The sequence below is a fragment of the Salmo salar genome, chromosome 13, assembly GCF_965601325.2.
Source record: "Salmo salar chromosome 13, fSalSal1, whole genome shotgun sequence".
NCBI classification, from domain to species: Eukaryota; Metazoa; Chordata; class Actinopteri; order Salmoniformes; family Salmonidae; genus Salmo; species Salmo salar.
In genome coordinates this window covers 83,283,182-83,300,316 of record NC_138303.1, presented here as the reverse complement: position 1 = coordinate 83,300,316, position 17,135 = coordinate 83,283,182, and the positions used below count along the sequence as shown (strand labels likewise).

Here is a 17,135-nt window from a genome sequence, read left to right as displayed (position 1 = left end):
TGGGGAGCATCGCTGCACAGCTATTTTCAGGTCTTTCCAGAGATCTTTGATCGGGCTAAAGTCCGGGCTATGGCTGGGCCACTCAAGGACATTCAGAGACTTGTCCCGAAGCCACTTCTGCGTTGTGTTGGCTGTGTGCTTAGGGTCATTGTCCTGTTGGAAGGTGAACCTTCGCCCCAGTCTGAGGTCCTGAGCGTTCTGGAGCAGGTTTTCATAAATAATCTTTCTGTACTTTGTTCTGTTCATCTTTCCTTCGATCCTGACTAGTCTCCCAGTCTCTGCTGCTGAAAAACATCCCCACAGCATGATGCTGCCACCACCATGCTTCACCGTAGGGATGGTGCCAGGTTTCCTCCAGACGTGACGCTGGCATTCAGGCCAAAGAGTTCAATCTTGTTTTTTTCAGACCAGAGAATCTCTCCTTTATGTGCCTTTTGGCAAACTCCAAGCGGGCTGTCATTAGCTTTTTAGTGAAGAGTGGCTTCTGTCTGGCAACTCTACCATAAGGGCCTGATTGGTGGAGTGCTGCAGAGATGATTGTCCTTCTGGAAGGTTCTCCCTTCTCTGCAGCGGAACTCTGGAGCTCAGTAAGAGTGTGTTATGGAAATTTTTGAATCCCAATGATAAAAAATTAACAATCAATAAGCCTTGACTAATCCCCAAGGTTTGTAAGACACTGGGTTAAGAATAATTAGGCAAGGTCTCAGCTTTCTGCAAAAGGTCTGTACAGTTTATTCAGAGAACGTTCTAAAGTCCAAAATCAAGACTCAGTCCTTTTATAGTACAAACACATTCTTATCTTTAGACCACTCCCTTCTCCAACAACCAGTACTTTTCTACTCACCACAAAGAACCATAAAAACTTGCCACATTCTTCAAGGCTTTCACCTTCCCTCCCCCTTTATGACCCTCTTGGTTTGAAATCTCTACAATGTTTTTCTTTTAACTAATCTACAACTTCACTCAGTTTACATCCCTACTAAAGACTATAACCTCAAAGTTTTACAATCCTAACCGATCTCCCCATATCCTGATTTTATCATCCCATTATTCTTAAACATATCTCCCTATTCTATAATAACAGAGTGGAACAATTCAGTCATTATTCTAACACATACAAATTATTCTAACAGAGTGATCATCGGGTTCTTGGTCACCTCCCTGACCAAGGCCCTTCTCCTCCGATTGCTCAGCTCTAGGAATAGTCTTGGTGGTTGCAAACTTCTTCCATTTAAGAATGATGGAGGCCACAGTGTTCTTGGGGACCTTCAATCCTGTAGACATTTTTGGTACCCTTCCCCAGATCTGTGCCTCGGCACAATCCTGTCTCGGAGCTCTCACGACAATTCCTTCGACCTCATGTCTTGGTTTTTGCTCTGACATGCACTGTCAACTGTGGGACCTTATATAGACAGGTGTGTGCCTTTCCAAATCATGTCCAATCAATTGAATTTACCACAGGTGGACTCCAATTAAGTTGTAGAAACAAGGATGATCAATGGAAACAGGAGTCTCAAAATTTCGAGTCTCATAGCAAATTTTTAAACTTGTTTTCGCTTTGTCATTATGGGGTATTGTGTGTAGATTGTTGAATGAAAAAAAAATATTGAATCCATTTTAGAATAAGGCTGTACCGTAACAAAATGTGGAAAAAGTGAAGGGGTCTGAATACTTTCTGAATGCACTGTACATTTCGGTGGCAGTAGCAAGAACTGAACTTGACAAACACATGACAAACAGGTTGTATCACCAGCCAGACTTATATAGATCTACCATACTTATGCCTGATGTGAAATATGCAGTAGGCCTATATTTCCACCATCTTATTCACTCAGTTGAAACAGATAACAAAATATCCCATCTCCTACCAACCTGACACCCCTGATCCATCAACATGCAGTACATTGAATGGTCATCTAACAGAAACATGAACCTACACTACCGTTCAAAAGTTTGGGGTCACTTAGAAATGTCCTTGTTTTTAAAAGAAAAGCAAATGTTTTGTCCATTAAAATATCATCCAATTGATCAGAAATACAGTGTTGACACTGTTAATGTTGTAAATGACTATTGTAGCTGGAAATGGCAGATTTTTTATGGAATATCTACATAGTCATCCAGAGGCCCATTATCACAGGCCCATTATCACAGGCCCATCACTCCTGTGTTCCAATGGCGAAAACTGGCTCTAACCAGAATAGAAAGAGGAGTGGGAGGCCCCGGTGCACAACTGAGCAAGAGGACAAGTCCATTAAAGTGTCTAATTTGAGAAACAGACGCCTCACAAGTCCTCAACTGGCAGCTTCATTAAATAGTACCCGCAAAAAACACCAGTCTCAACGTCAACAGTGAAGAGGCGACTCTGGGATGCTGGCCTTCTTGGCAGAGTTGCAAAGAAAAAGCCATTCTCAGACTGGCCAATAAAAATTAAAGATAAAGATGGGCAAAGGAACACAGACACTGGACAGAGATATGGCTTTTTTTCTGGTTAGAGCCAGTTTGCGTTGTTCTGTGAAGGGAGTAGTACACAGCGTTGTACGAGATCTTCAGTTTCTTGGCAATTTCTCGCATGGAATAGCCTTCATATCTCAGAACAAGAATAGACTGATGAGTTTCAGAAGAAAGTTATTTCTTTCTGGTCATTTTGAGCCTGTAATCGAACCCACAAATGCTGATACTCCAGATACTCAACTAGTCTAAAGAAGTCCAGCAGTTTTCAGCATGCTAACATAATTGCAAAACGGTTTTCTAATAATCAATTAGCCTTTTAAATGATCAACTTAGATTAGCTAATACAATGTGCCATTGGAACACAGGAGTGATGGTTGCTGATAATGGGCCTCTGTATGCCTATGTAGATATTCCATAGAAATCAGCCGTTAACAGCTACAATAGTCATTTACAACATTATCAATGTCTACATTGTATTTCTGATCAATTTCATGTTATTTTAATGGACAAAAAATGTGCTTTTCTTTCAAAAACATTTCTAAGTGACCCCAAACTTTTGAACGGTAGTGTATGACTGTAGATTCCAGGTCGGATGCACAGCCGCAGGCATCAGGCTCTGTTTACGCCAGCAGAGTGAGTGTCTGGCTGAGGAATGTAGGCCACAGGGTGCCCTGGCTGGATGACTGAACCATTGGGAGTGAGATGAGAAGGAGACGAGATCACTCCCTACAGGAGCCCACTGCCCCTGGGGCACTGTGTGTGTGTGTGTGTGTGTGTGTGTGTGTGTGTGTGTGTGTGTGTGTGTGTGTGTGTGTGTGTGTGTGTGTGTGTGTGTGTGTGTGTGTGTGTGTGTGTGTGTGTGTGTGTGTGTGTGTGCGTGTGTGTGCGTGTGTAGAGTGGGTAGGTAGAGGGAATGGTGGTGATGGCACAGAGATGACTGGTACACTGGGTGCTAGCTCTACTCACTGCACCAAAATAATTCCCTTAGCTGCACAATTGGGTTGGATATTGAGCATGATGCTGAGTATATGGCTGCAGACAGGCTGCTTTGTGTGGGTAGTTGGAGGGCTGTAACGGGGGAAGGAGAGAGAGAGAGAGAGAGAGAGAGAGAGAGAGAGAGAGAGAGAGAGAGAATGATTATTTTCTATACTCCAGTGTCTGAGGGAAGCTGTCTGATTGGGTGATTGGGAGCTTGGCGACCAGGCAACAATGCTGTTTTTCACCAATTAAGTCTCATTATGTGCGCGCTCTCATCATTGTGTCTCGGAGCGTTATGAGTGTAATGCTCTTAATTGATCCTAATTGGCACTGATAAACATTAAGTGGCTGTTGACCCACTCTGATAAAATCAACCTACTCTGGATTAGTGATGCATCCAGTCAATTGCATCAGTGGAGGTACGTACAGTATACAGTAGAGACTGTAGTCATTTAGACAGGGAAATGGGTTCAAATGTTGTTAGTTCCCTCAGCTGCACAAAATCTAAATAAGGACATGGGTAATTTTAAGGAAGGTAGAATGAAGTGTTAACGTGTCTAGGCAATATGCCAAATATTCTGAACCTATGATATATAAAGTATTAATACTGTGAATGTACATTTGCACGCATGCACGTACACATGTATGCACACACGTACACATGCACGCATGCACGCACACACATAAAGCTGTGAAAATACTGCTAGTGCAACATAAGCTATTTTTGCTGGCTGTGGGCGTCTGTGACAGCGTTCCAATGCGTTGATGCATGGTGTATTATGGTTAGGCATTAGCCTATGCACAGACACTAATAACAATGAAAACGTCTCACTGTGCATCACAATAGCTGCAATTCATTTCCCCATGCGTCCGCCACAATAGCCTGGCCGAATGGAATCTGTCTAAACCACTGAATTACAGTAGCAGCCTGTGAGGGCCATGATTCTTCAGTAATAGCCTGTGTGTGTGTGTGCGTGTGTGAGCGTGTGTGAGCGTGTGTGTGCGTGTGTGTGCGTGTGTGCGTGTGTGCGTGTGTGTGTGTGTGTGTGTGTGTGTGCGTGCGTGTGCGTGCGTGTGCGAGCGTGTGCGAGTGTGTGCGTGTGTGTGTGTGCGTGTGTGTGTGTGTGTGTGTGTGTGTGTGTGTGTGTGTGTGTTTGCGTGCATGTGCATGTGTATGCCTATATGTGTGCATTTTCCAGTAACACAGCCAGGTAAACTTCTATGAGTGATCACCCAGTCAAGAGCTCATCCAGTACTGTATATCACCTGACCACTTTACAGCCGTCACTTCCAGTGTTGCTCTAATTTACTCCTAAGCCTCTTAAGTGGCAGCAGCTTCCCAAGCAGCAGTGGTGTCGTATGGCCTGGATAAACAACACACACCAGTACAGCACAGCCTGTACTGCTCCAGCAGTCTGCTGCATGCTTACCGTCTATGTAGAGGAGAGGAGGACAGAGTCTGGTGTGGGTACAGTATATAACACTACACCTGCTAGTCTGCAGCATGCTTAGTGCCTACATGTATGGAGAGGAGGACACAGTCTGGTGTGGGTACAGTATATAACACTACACCTGCTCAGCAGAGGAAAGGCCCTGTGGGTTAACGAGGGTCTCGTCTGGCACAAGCACACTGATCCATAGGAGACAAGGGGAGCAGGGCTCCCAGGGAGGCTCACGTTCCAGAGAGCAGGAGGGGCAAACACAACCGTCACCCGATCGCCCCGATCCGACCGCACAATGATCAAAACAACAACCTGAACCGGGAGATCAGCTCAACCTAAGGGAGAACACACAGGCTCACATACAGACACATACATGCACGCATGCACACACACACAACGCAGCGGGACATCTGTCTGTCTGTCTGTGTGTGTGTGTGTGTGTGTGTGTGTGTGTGTGTGTGTGTGTGTGTGTGTGTGTGTGTGTGTGTGTGTGTGTGTGTGTGTGTGCGTGCGGACAACACTGAGCAGCCTATGTCCAAACAATTTACACAGGGATGAAAATCTCCCACTGCTGTGGGTACTCTGCTGTGTGTGTCTAGATGTAAGGCTTTAAGTGTGTAGTGCACAGGAGGTTGGTGGCACCTTAATTGGGGAGGACGGGCTCGTGGTAATGACTGGAGCGGAGTCGGTGGAATGGTATCAAACACATCAAACACATGGTTTCAATGTGTTTGATTCCATTTACTCAGTTCCAGCCGTTATGAGCCGTTATGATCCGCTCTCCCCTGAGCAGCCTCCACTGGCGTACAGTAGTGTATAATTGTGTTTATCCATATGAGTGTGTGTGTGTTTGTTCATAAGTGTACGTGTCCTGGTACATATACTGTGTGTGTGTGTGTTTTTGAGGAATTGTGTGAGAGTATTACATGAGTGATTGAGTCAGTCAGACAGACAGACAGACGGACAGACGGACGGATGGACGGACGGAGGGAGGGAGGGAGGGAGGGAGGGAGGGAGGGAGGGAGGGAGGGAGGGAGGGAGGGAGGGAGGGAGGGAGGGAGGGAGGGCTAGTCATGAGGTAGCAGTATTTGTCTGCGGCAGACAGACAGACAGACAGACAGACAGACAGACAGACAGACAGACAGACAGACAGACAGACAGACAGACAGACAGACAGACAGACAGACAGACAGACAGACAGACAGACAGACAGACAGACAGACAGACAGACAGACACTCTGCAGGGAGGCCTCTGCTCTGGCCAGATAACAGCTACAAGGATATAAGCTCCCACACTGTGTGACTGGAATTACATGAGCACCCAGCCCAGCCATAAGAGTGCAGCAGGAGATCAAACACACACATGCAACGTACAGAGATACACACACACACGAGGACATACATGTACACAAACATACACGTACAGTTGAAGTCGGAAGTTTACATACACTTAGTTTGGAGTCATTAAAACTAGTTTTTAAACCACTCCACAAATTTCTTGTTAACAAACTATAGTTTTGGCAAGTCGATTAGGACATCTACAGACAGATTATTTCACTTATAATTCACTGTATCACAATTCCAGTGGGTCAGAAGTTTACATACACTAAGATGACTGTGCCTTTAAACAGCTTGGAAAATTCTAGAAAATGATGTCATGGCTTTAGAAGCTTCTGATGGCTAATTTACATCATTTGAGTCAATTGGAGGTGTACCTGTGGATGTATTTCAAGGCCTACCTTCAAACTCAGTGCTTCTTTGCTTAACATCATGGGAAAATCAAAAGAAATCAGCCAAGACCTCAGAAAAAAATTGTAGACCTCCACAAGTCTGGTTCATCCTTGGCAGCAATTTCCAAACACCTGAAGGTACCACGTTCATCTGTACAAACAATAGTACACAAGTATAAACACCATGGGACCACGCAGCCGTCATACCGCTCAGGAAGGAGACGCGATCTGTCTCCTAGAGATGAACGTACTTTGGTGCGAAAAGTGCAAATCAATCCCAGAACAACAGCAAAGGACCTTGTGAAGATGCTAGAGGAAACAGGTACAAAAGTATCTATATCCACAGTAAAACGAGTCCTACATCGATATAACCTGAAAGGTCACTCAGCAAGGAAGAAGCCATAATGACCATTGTTATGTTTGGAAGAAAAAGGGGAGGCTTGCAAGCCGAAGAAAACCATCCCAACCGTGAAGCACGGGGGTGGCAGCATCATGTTGTGGGGGTGCTTTGCTGCAGGAGGGACTGGTGCACTTCACAAAAAAAATGGCATCATGAGGCAGGAAAATTACGTGGATATATTGAAGCAACATCTCAAGACATCAGTCAGGAAGTTAAAGCTTGGTCGCAAATGGGTCTTCCAAATGGACAATGACCCCAAGCATACTTCCAAAGTTGTAGCAAAATGGCTTAAGGACAACAAAGTCAAAGTATTGGAGTGGCCATCACAAAGCCCTGACCTCAATCCTATAGAAAATTTGTGGGCAGAACTGAAAAAGCTTGTGCGAGCAAGGAGGCCTACAAACCTGACTCAGTTACACCAGCTCTGTCAGGAGGAATGGGCCAAAATTCACCCAACTTATTGTCGGAAGCTTGTGGAAGGCTACCCGGAACGTTTGACCCAAGTTAAACAATTTAAAGGCAATGCTACCAAATACTAATTGAGTGTTTGTAAACAACTGACCCACTGGGAATGTGAAAGCTGAAATAAATCATTCTCTCTACTATTATTCTGACATTTCACATTCTTAAAATAAAGTGGTGATCCTAACTGAGACAGGGAATTTTTACTAGGATTAAATGTCAGGAATTGTGAAAAACTGAGTTTAAATGTATTTGGCTAAGGTGTATGTAAACTTCCGATTGCAACTGTACACATAAACAACACACACCTCCCAGACATACTAAGAACCTGATTTACCCAGAAACTTTGTCTCAAAATGTTTATGTTGATTCAGGACAATCAACAGTTCCTCTTTCATATTACAAATCAGTGCAGTTTACATCGTCTATTCAACATCAACATCAAATGGGAACTCCTTCAACATGAAAGATGAAAACAATAGTCTGGCCTCACTTTTTCGAGTTTCCTTTTTTTTCACCTGAAGAGGGAGGTGTTCCTATTGGAAAAATCTACAGCGACAACTTATAGTATAATCATAGACTTTAATGGGGGGGGGGGGGGGTAACATATGGAATTGTTTTAAGATTGTCATACCACGGATCATTTAGATATTTTATTTGAATTTTAGGACCCCTTTCGGTATCAATTAGTTATATTTTTGTATTATTTGGTAAAATGTTGAATTTGACCTTTACTACCATAGCCCATAGAAACGAATTGAATAACACATTCATAAATGGCAAAAAAAGACATATCTTGGAGATATAAGAAAGCTCAGGATTTATTTTCGGTTTTGACATATACTTAACCCGTTATTTTTGTTGCCACAAAACTACCTCCATACTTCCATTTATTTGTATGGGTTACCTTCAGACAAGTCCTGTCTTAGAGCACAAAACTAACTCCATACTTCCATTCATTTCTATGGGTTACCTTCAGACAAGTCCTGTGGTAGAGCACAAAACTACCTCCATAAGTCATTTGTATGGGTTACCTTCAGATGAGTCCTGTCGTGGAGCACAAAACTACCTCCATACTTCCATTCATTTGTATGGGTTACCTTCAGACGAGTCCTGTCGCAGAGCACAAAACTACCTCCATACTTCCATTCATTTGTATGGGTTACCTTCAGACGAGTCCTGTGGTAGAGCACAAAACTACCCCCATGCTTCCATTTTTTTGTATGGATTACCTTCAGACGAGTCAAAACGGAGCAAAACAGAGAGAGAGTCTCCCCTTTCCATAGTGGGGTCATAATAGTTTGTAGGCCAAACCGTTTGGACGCTACAGATGTTTTCGTGAGAAGACCGATTTTCGGGATGTCACATGCTCTGACAAACACCGCTGTAGCTCGGCCACCTTCCACCACAGATGGCCGACATAGGCGGATGAGACGCAACCCATGAAAACATCTGGTATCTCTAGCTTAAATTGACAGATTTTAATGGGATTTTTTTATTATGTTACTTAGATTGACGCATGGTGCGTTAATAGACTCTTAGTTAAATATGGTATGCATGTGGGAGCAGAGGGTTGAAAGAAGTAAGGAGAGCTTGGAGAGATCTCGCATTTGATTTGTTTCGTTATCCAATAACAACTGCTTTAATTTCACTTGCTGGACAAGAATATAGTATAATGCATCCAATTTATATTATATTATCTATAAGAAATAATGCCCCAAATATTTGGGGGAGATTATGTAATATTGGGAAGGGGCTGAAGGTGCTGAAAAAATCTAATAAATTGAATTGAATTGAATTTGACTTGGGTGGATGGAACTGGCTCTAGAGGTGGGTGATGGGCACAACACCATATCATGTCACTACCAATCAAATCCCAGTGGTTAGACTGGGAGACACAAAATGATGGGAGCTGGAGGGAGGAGGGAAAGAGGTAGGAGAGATGAAGACAGGCAGACAGGGCAGGGGCAATTATATTGTATCAGAATTTAAATACAGTTAAATATTACACACACACACAAATAAGACAGAGGGAGAAAGACAGAAAGGGAAGACAGAGGGAATTAGGAAGCAGAAGAGGAGGAGGAGGAGAAAGACAGACACACAGAAGAGCAGCCTATGGAGGGGAGGGGAGAGAGAGAAGGGGAAGACAAGGGAGGGTGATGGACGGGTAGTCCATCCCTCCACTCCCCTCCCCCTCGGCCCTCTTTTCCACATGGCAGCCTCTGCCTGCATACAGAGTTCAGAGCCTAATGGAGGGGAGCTAAGTCCATGGCCACTCAGCGGATAAACGCCTGTGTTTCTCCGAGAGAAAAAGAGAGCGACGGAGACTGGAAACGCTGCATGGCTGCTTTAGTGGGATATGTTCAGGCAGAAAGATACAGGGCCATGGTAGTGGTGGTGATGGTGGCGGCACCACACTGGTGGCCTCTCTGTCACAGAGCACAGTGACTCCAGTCACTTAACCTTTAGCCATTTAACGCAACAAACACTAACCAGCACTATACTGGACCACCCCACTGTAAATACAGGGCTAAAACAATGTGGCTCTTTGACATCCCTAGCACTCCATTCCCACACAGGGACACTCATTCCAGCACAGACCACTAACATGACAACATCAAACAGAAATGGATGCTCGGAAGACTCCATAAAATGGCTTCATGAATGTCTCTAGTGAGAGTCAACATGTAGCCTAGTGCTTCCCCATAGGTCTCCCTTTAGATGTTAAGGTACATAATCCTGACTGGAAGAGGGATCTTACTTTTGACACTAAGTTTGGATCATTAGTTTTTTTTATTACATTGGAGAACACATACATTTCAGGATGGGGGGGGGGGGGGGGTCTTCCATTTGACACCCAGGTCCATGTGTACAGCCATGACAGATAGGGGTCTTCAGTGACTTACTTTTGACGTTGAGGTACATGGACTTGCTGACGTCAGCTCCCACGTCATTGCTGACCTTACACAGGTAGTAGCCGCTGTCCTCCTCCAGTACATGTTTGATGAGCAGAGAGCCGTTGACCAGCACCTGGATACGGAAGCCTGAGTTCAAGGCTATAGGCTGGAACTGGGGAACCCCCGCACCTAGAGAAGGAGGGATATAGGGAGAGAGGGAGAGGTGGAGGGAGGTAGAGAGAGGAGGGGAAGATGTAAGATGTATTGAAAAACACCTATTGCATAGTTTATGACCAAATTATGAGGAATTATTACATAATGGATGGATGTTTTGCAGTAACAAAAACTACAGTACATTTCCATTTCCTCCTTTACAGTAATGTTGCCTTCCCTTGTTCCTCTTTACATTTGTTTAGAGTTGCAGCGCTGAGCTTTCACCATTAAACCTTAAGGCTGTGGACACTGTGTTTGCTGTGTTGGCTCTCATAAACAGATGCTCTTTAATAAAAAAGCTTGCCGTAGGACAATGTTGTGTTTATGCAATTCAGCAAGATAGTCAAAGGAGTAGAAACGGAAGATGCACAGTTACAGAAGGGTATTTATCCTCAATCATGAACCAAGTGTGTAAACATATCATCATAGTGGTCAGAAAGGAGAAGAGTAGCTTTTAATTCATCCTGGGTCATGTTCAGTAGTGCACACAGTAGCAAAACGTTTAGCAATGGAAAAGGAACATCTGTGTGCTATTTGGACAGGTTCATGCAGTACCTCCCTGTTTCACTCCATGTCAAAACATTAACTCTCTACTTAACACAATCCTTTATATTCTGGCCTATTTACCTTTGGAATGCTTCCACACTATGGTAGGGACGGGGTATCCCTCTGCAGAGCAGTTGAGGATCACAGCTTTACCATAGATGCCGTCCTGGTCCTTGGGCTGCACCACAAACTTTGGAGGGACTGGTTGGGAGAGCAACAGACAAAAGGTAATTAAAACGGGTTAATCTGTTATGGTGTTGTAGTTTGAGTTTGTAATACCTTGTGGCTTAAATAGCACAAATTAGAAATGCTATAATTTCACACCAAGTGTGAGAAAAACAAGAAGAGCCAATGCTAACGGGTGGGTTAGCATATTAGCCCAGTAGTGGAATAAGTGGCATCTCACATCACAACATTACAATATTACAGTAAAACAACATGTGCAACACTGCTATTGGGATTAGGGTTATATTTTGTTTTAGCATATAGGTTTTCTTTTGCTATACCCAACATAGGCCTAGTGGTAGGTTGATTTGGATCCACTCCAACTGTAGGGGAACATATGAAGAGAGTTTACTCTTGCAGAATACTGGAAAAACTAGCAAATACCTTCTAGACTCATATCTATGAGTGGTGTCAATCCTTCTCCCCCCTCTCTCCCCACATCAGCTCCCTCCCCCTCCCACCCATCTCCACATCTCCCCCCACCCCTCTCCCTCCTCACCCCTCTCCCCTCCTCACCCCTCTCCCTCCTCTCCCCTTCTCGTCTCCTCACTGCTCTCCATCCCCCTCCTCACCCCTCTCCCTCCACAACCCTCTCCCCTCCTCACCCCTCTCCCCTCCTCACCGCTCTCCATCCCACTCCTCACCCCTCTCCCTCCTCAACCCTCTCCCCTCCTCACCCCTCCTCACCCCTCTCCCCTCCTCACCGCTCTCCATCCCCCTCCTCACACCTCTCCCTCTCCCTCCTCACCCCTCTCCCCCCACCTCTCTCCCCTCCTCACCTCCTCACCTCCCTATCCCCCCTCACCCCCCCCTCCCCCCTCCTCACCCCTCCTCACCCCTGACGATGAGCTGACTCTGGTGTTCCACGGTGGCGGCCTGGTTGCGTGCGATGCAGGTGTAGTTGCCGTTGTGCAGGAGAGACAGGTTGGAGATACGTAGGGAGCTGGTGAAGTCTATGTTGTCGATGGTTACGCCGAGGCTGGCCGGGATTGGCCGACCGTCCTTCTGCCAGGTGATGAAGACAGGCTGATCACCTGACATCACCACGCACGGAATGAACACACGTTGGCCAATAGAGAAACGAGGGAACTCAAAGGGATGGATGGTGGGGGGAACTGCGGGAGAAAGAGACGGGTAGAGTTAAGGCAAGAGTATTTATGTATGTGTCTTAAAGCAAGGATTCAACTTAGTTAGTTCTGATCAGCCATCCTCACATCTAGTTTATAAACGTATTAATAGCATGGCTTAACACCATGGAGATGCAGATGAGAGAGAGAAATTAATTACATTTCCCCTTGCGGAGAGGCTAGCTGTCCTCTACCTCTGCCTTGTTCCCTCTTTCTCTCTCTCTCTTTCTCTTCCTCTGTCTCTCTCTCTCTGGGGACACTTTAGCCATGGTGAGAAACAGATGCTTTGAAGAATTCATGATTTAAAATAACATTGGAATAAACGGCACTTCAACAATTATTTAATTCACAACAAAGTAAGCATAATGGGCTCCTGGGGATTCCCGCTCTTTTCCTCTCCTCTCCGCAGCCTCAGAATGCTAAGCAGCCGAGAGGCAAATTAGGTACAGTGGGAATGTCTGCGTTCTGGGCTTTGTTTAGGGCCGCAGTCGGCGTGATTTCCCCCGCCTCGCATAAATGTTCATGTGAGAGAGGATTCCGATTGGTACGTTCTTTCTGATACTTCAAATTATGCAGCGCCATTATTGAGGAAAGACCAACTGGGCACAAACTGGTTTAATCATTGTTGTTTCCATGTAATTTCAATTAAATTATGTTGAACCAACATGGAATAGACGTTTAATTGACATCTGTGCTCAGTGGGGAGAGCCATCTGAGGTTATGTACTGTAGTGTACTGGCAGACTGGCATAGCGGCTGTAAATGTTCAGATCAGCTGACGATGGGATCCTTTACAATGTTAGTCGTGGCTGGTCATGGCTGACATCAACACCATCATCCCAGACACCCTGGACCCACTCCAATTGCATACCGCCCCAACAAATCCACAGATGACACAATCTCTATTGCACTCCACACCTGGACAAGAGGAATACCTATGTGAGAATGCTGTTCATCGACTATAGCTCAGCACCACAGTGCCCTCCAAGCTCATCACTAAACTAAGGACCATGGGACTGAACACCTCCCTCTGCAACTGGATCCTGGACTTCCTGACAGGACACCCCCAGTTGGTGAGGGTAGACAACAACCCATCTGCCACGCTGACCCTTAACACAGGGGCCCCTCAGGTGTTTGTGCTTAGTCCCATCCTGTACTCCCTGTTCACCCACAACTGCGTGGTTGCGCACGACTCCAACACCATCACTAAGTTTGCTGATCACCGAAGACAATTAGACAGCCTATAGGGAGGAGGTCAGTGACCTGGTAGTGTGGTGCCAGGACAACAACCTCTCCCTCAACGTCAGCAAGACAAAGGAGCTGATCGTGGACCACAGGAAACGGAAGGCCGAGAGCTTCAAGTTCTTCGGTGTCCACATCACTAAGGAATTAACATGGTCCACACACGCCAACACAGTCAGGATGAAGGCATGACAACACCTCTTCCCCCTCAGGAAACAGAAAAGTTTTGTCATGGGCCCTCAGATCCTCAAAAAGTTTTACAGCTGCCATCCAGGACCTCTATACCAGGCGGTGTCAGAGGAAGCCCCTAAAAATACTCCAGCCACCCTAGTCATAGACATTTCTCTCTGCTACCGCACAGCAAGAACCCTGAACAGCCTCTACCCCTAAGCCATAAGACTGCTAAATACTTAACCAAATACCTACCCAGACTATCTGCATTGACCCTTTTCACACTAACTCTTTTGACTCATCACATACACTGCTGTTACTGTTTATTATCTATCCTGTTGCCTAGTCACTTTATCCCTACACAACAGTAGTAGTAGATCATCAAGGACATCAACCACCCAAGCCTGTTCACCCCACTATCATCCAGAAGGCAAGGTCAGTACAGCTTTTATTTAGTTAACTTTTAATTAACTAAGCAAGTCAGTTATTTACAAAGACGGCCTAGGAACACTGGGTTAACTGCCTTGTTCAGGGGCAGAACGACATATTTTTACCTTCTCAGCTCAGGGATTCGATCTAGCAACCTCTCAGTTACTGATCCAACGCTCTAGCCACTAGGCTACCTGCCACCCCATCAAAGCTGCATCAAAGCTGGGACCGAGAGACTGAAAAACAGGTACTATCTCAAGGCCATCAGACTGTTAAATAGCCATCAGTAGCTGGCCTCCACTCAGTAACCTGCCCTGAACTTAGTCACTGTTACTAGCTGGCTACCATCCGGTTACTCAACCCTGCACCTTAGAGGCTGTTGTCCTATGGACATAGACATGGAATCACTGGTCACTTTAATAAAGGAACACTGGTCACTTTAGGGCTAGGCCCCTTTTTCTCAATTTCCGCCTGACTTACGTGCCCAAAGTAAACTGCCTGTTGCACTGGCCCTGAAGCCAGGATATGCATATCATTGGTATCATTGGAAAGAAAACACTTTGAAGTTTGTAGAAATGTTAAAATAATGTAGGAGAATATAACACAATAGATTCCTATGGCTTCCACAGGGTGTCAGCAGTCTATGTTCAAGGTTTCAGGCTTGTAACTTCCAAAACGAATAACAAATATCAGTTTTAGTACAGGGACACAGTCTTGGAAATTCGTGTTTGGGCGCACGATGAAGACAAGACGCACTTACTAAAATCATTTTTCTATTGAACGTACTTCTTTCCGTAAGAAATATTATAGTTTGATTACATTTAAGGGTATCTGAGGAGTAAATACAAATGTATTTTGACTTGTTGAAACTGTTTAGGGGTAGATTTTCGGATTAGTTTCTCTGCATGTTGAACGAGTGGATTATCAAATCGATGGCGCCAACTAAACTGACTTTTTGGGATATAAAGAAGGATTTTATCTAACAAAACGACACTACATGTTATAGCTGGGATCCTTTGGATGACAAATCAGAGGAAGATATTCAAAAAGTAAGTGAAAATTGAATCGCTATTTGTGAATTTATGAAACCTGTGCCGGTGGAAATATATTTTGATGTGGGGCGCCGTCCTCAAACAATCGCATTGGCATACTTTCACTGTAATAGCTACTGTAAATCAAACAGTGCAGTTAGATTAACAAGAATTTAAGCTTTCAACCGATATAAGACACTTGTATGTACCTAAATATATAATATCCATCATTTTTATGATTATTTCTTTGAATTGCGCACCCTCCAGTTTCACTGGAAGTCAGCGCTAGCGGGACGCCTATCCCTGAGTTAATAATGTTTACATACTGTTTTACTCATTTTATATGTATATACTGTATTCTACTGTATTCTAGTCAATGCTACTCCAACATTGCACGTCCTAATATTTATATATTTCTTAATTCCATTATTTTACTTTGAGATTAGTGTGTATTGTTGTGAATTGATTTAGATACGACTGCACAGTTAAATTGTACTGTGCTGATGTGGCTAGGAACACAAGCATTTTGCTACACCCGCAATAATATCTGCTAAATATCTGTATGTGACCAATCAAATTTGATTGATTTTGATATGCACATATCTACCTCAATTACCTCGTACCCCTGCACATCGACTCGGTACTGGTACCTCGTGTAGAAAACCCTTACAATCCCTCTCATGAACTAACTCATAGCCCTCTCTAACTCTTGAAACAAGTAGCCTACCTAACTCTGCCTGACTCCCTGACTCAGCAGAGAGCAGAGGCGGGGGATGGGATCCCATTGTTTATAGGCTACTCTGTTTGCACCTCTGGAGCTCTCCAGTTACATGCCACAACCAGTGGCCTCTGATTAGGACATTTGACCGCCCATCACCACCTTTGATCCTGCCGAACTGCATCTCCACAGTACATCTGACCAATAAGCAGGTGTGACCAGGACAAGTATAAAAGCACAATCAATCCCAGTCCGTTGTAAGTCTTCAGCAAGCAGTGGCAGAGTGAGGAGCATAAACCTCGGCCCTCCACGTCAACGGCTGGGCCACAACCCATTGACCATTTCTTCTGCAGCCCTGGACTCTCCCAACACACGCTAATGTTAGTATGTCACTGACCTACAAACCACTATCACAATAACACTTCCACCTAGTCCACTTCCTGTTTGCCGTGTGTGTGTGTGCCTGTCTTGAGTGTTGAAATAATGTGTGAATTGCATCCCTGTCTCCTACCGGTCATTTCCGTCCTCTTACCGGGACGCCGGGGCAGTTGCACTTATATCTAAACCGCCACCTCTATTAGAGACCACCACATGGTGGAGCTATTTATCACTGTCTATATAGCCAAGTTCCTTATATAGCCAAGTTACTTATTGTGTATTTATTCCTCATGTACTTTTTTAAATATTATTTTTAGATTTGTCGCTGCATTGTTGGGAAGGTCACGTACAGTGGCTTGCGAAAGTATTCACACCCCTTAGCATTTTTACTATTTTGTTGCCTTACAACCTGGAATTAAATAGATTTTTTCGGGGTTTGTATCATTTGATTTACACAACATGCCTACCAATTTGAAGATATAAAATATTTTTTTATTGTAAAACAAATAAGAAATAAGACAAAAAAACTGAAAACTTGAGCGTGCATAACTATTCACCCCCCCAAAGTCAATACTTTGTAGAGCCACCTATTGCAGCAGTTACAGATGCATGTCTCTTGGGGTATGTTTCTATAAGCTTGGCACATCTAGCCACTGGGATTTTTGGCCATTCTTCAAGGACAAACTGCTCCAG

At 44.5% G+C, this 17,135-nt stretch overlaps 1 protein-coding gene across 2 annotated transcripts in view; it reads right to left on the bottom strand.

Moving 5' to 3' along the window:
• LOC106567921 (cell adhesion molecule DSCAM) overlaps nt 1-17,135 on the bottom strand; it is a 139,639-nt gene that overhangs the window by 50,359 nt on the left and 72,145 nt on the right. For both annotated transcript variants that reach the window (XM_082960374.1, XM_082960375.1), the window contains exons 9-11: nt 12,184-12,462; nt 11,204-11,323; nt 10,373-10,552 (exon numbers count right to left, since the gene is read on the bottom strand). In XM_082960374.1, the coding sequence (XP_082816500.1) occupies nt 10,373-10,552; nt 11,204-11,323; nt 12,184-12,462 (579 nt within the window). The remainder of the gene's footprint in view (nt 1-10,372; nt 10,553-11,203; nt 11,324-12,183; nt 12,463-17,135) is intronic.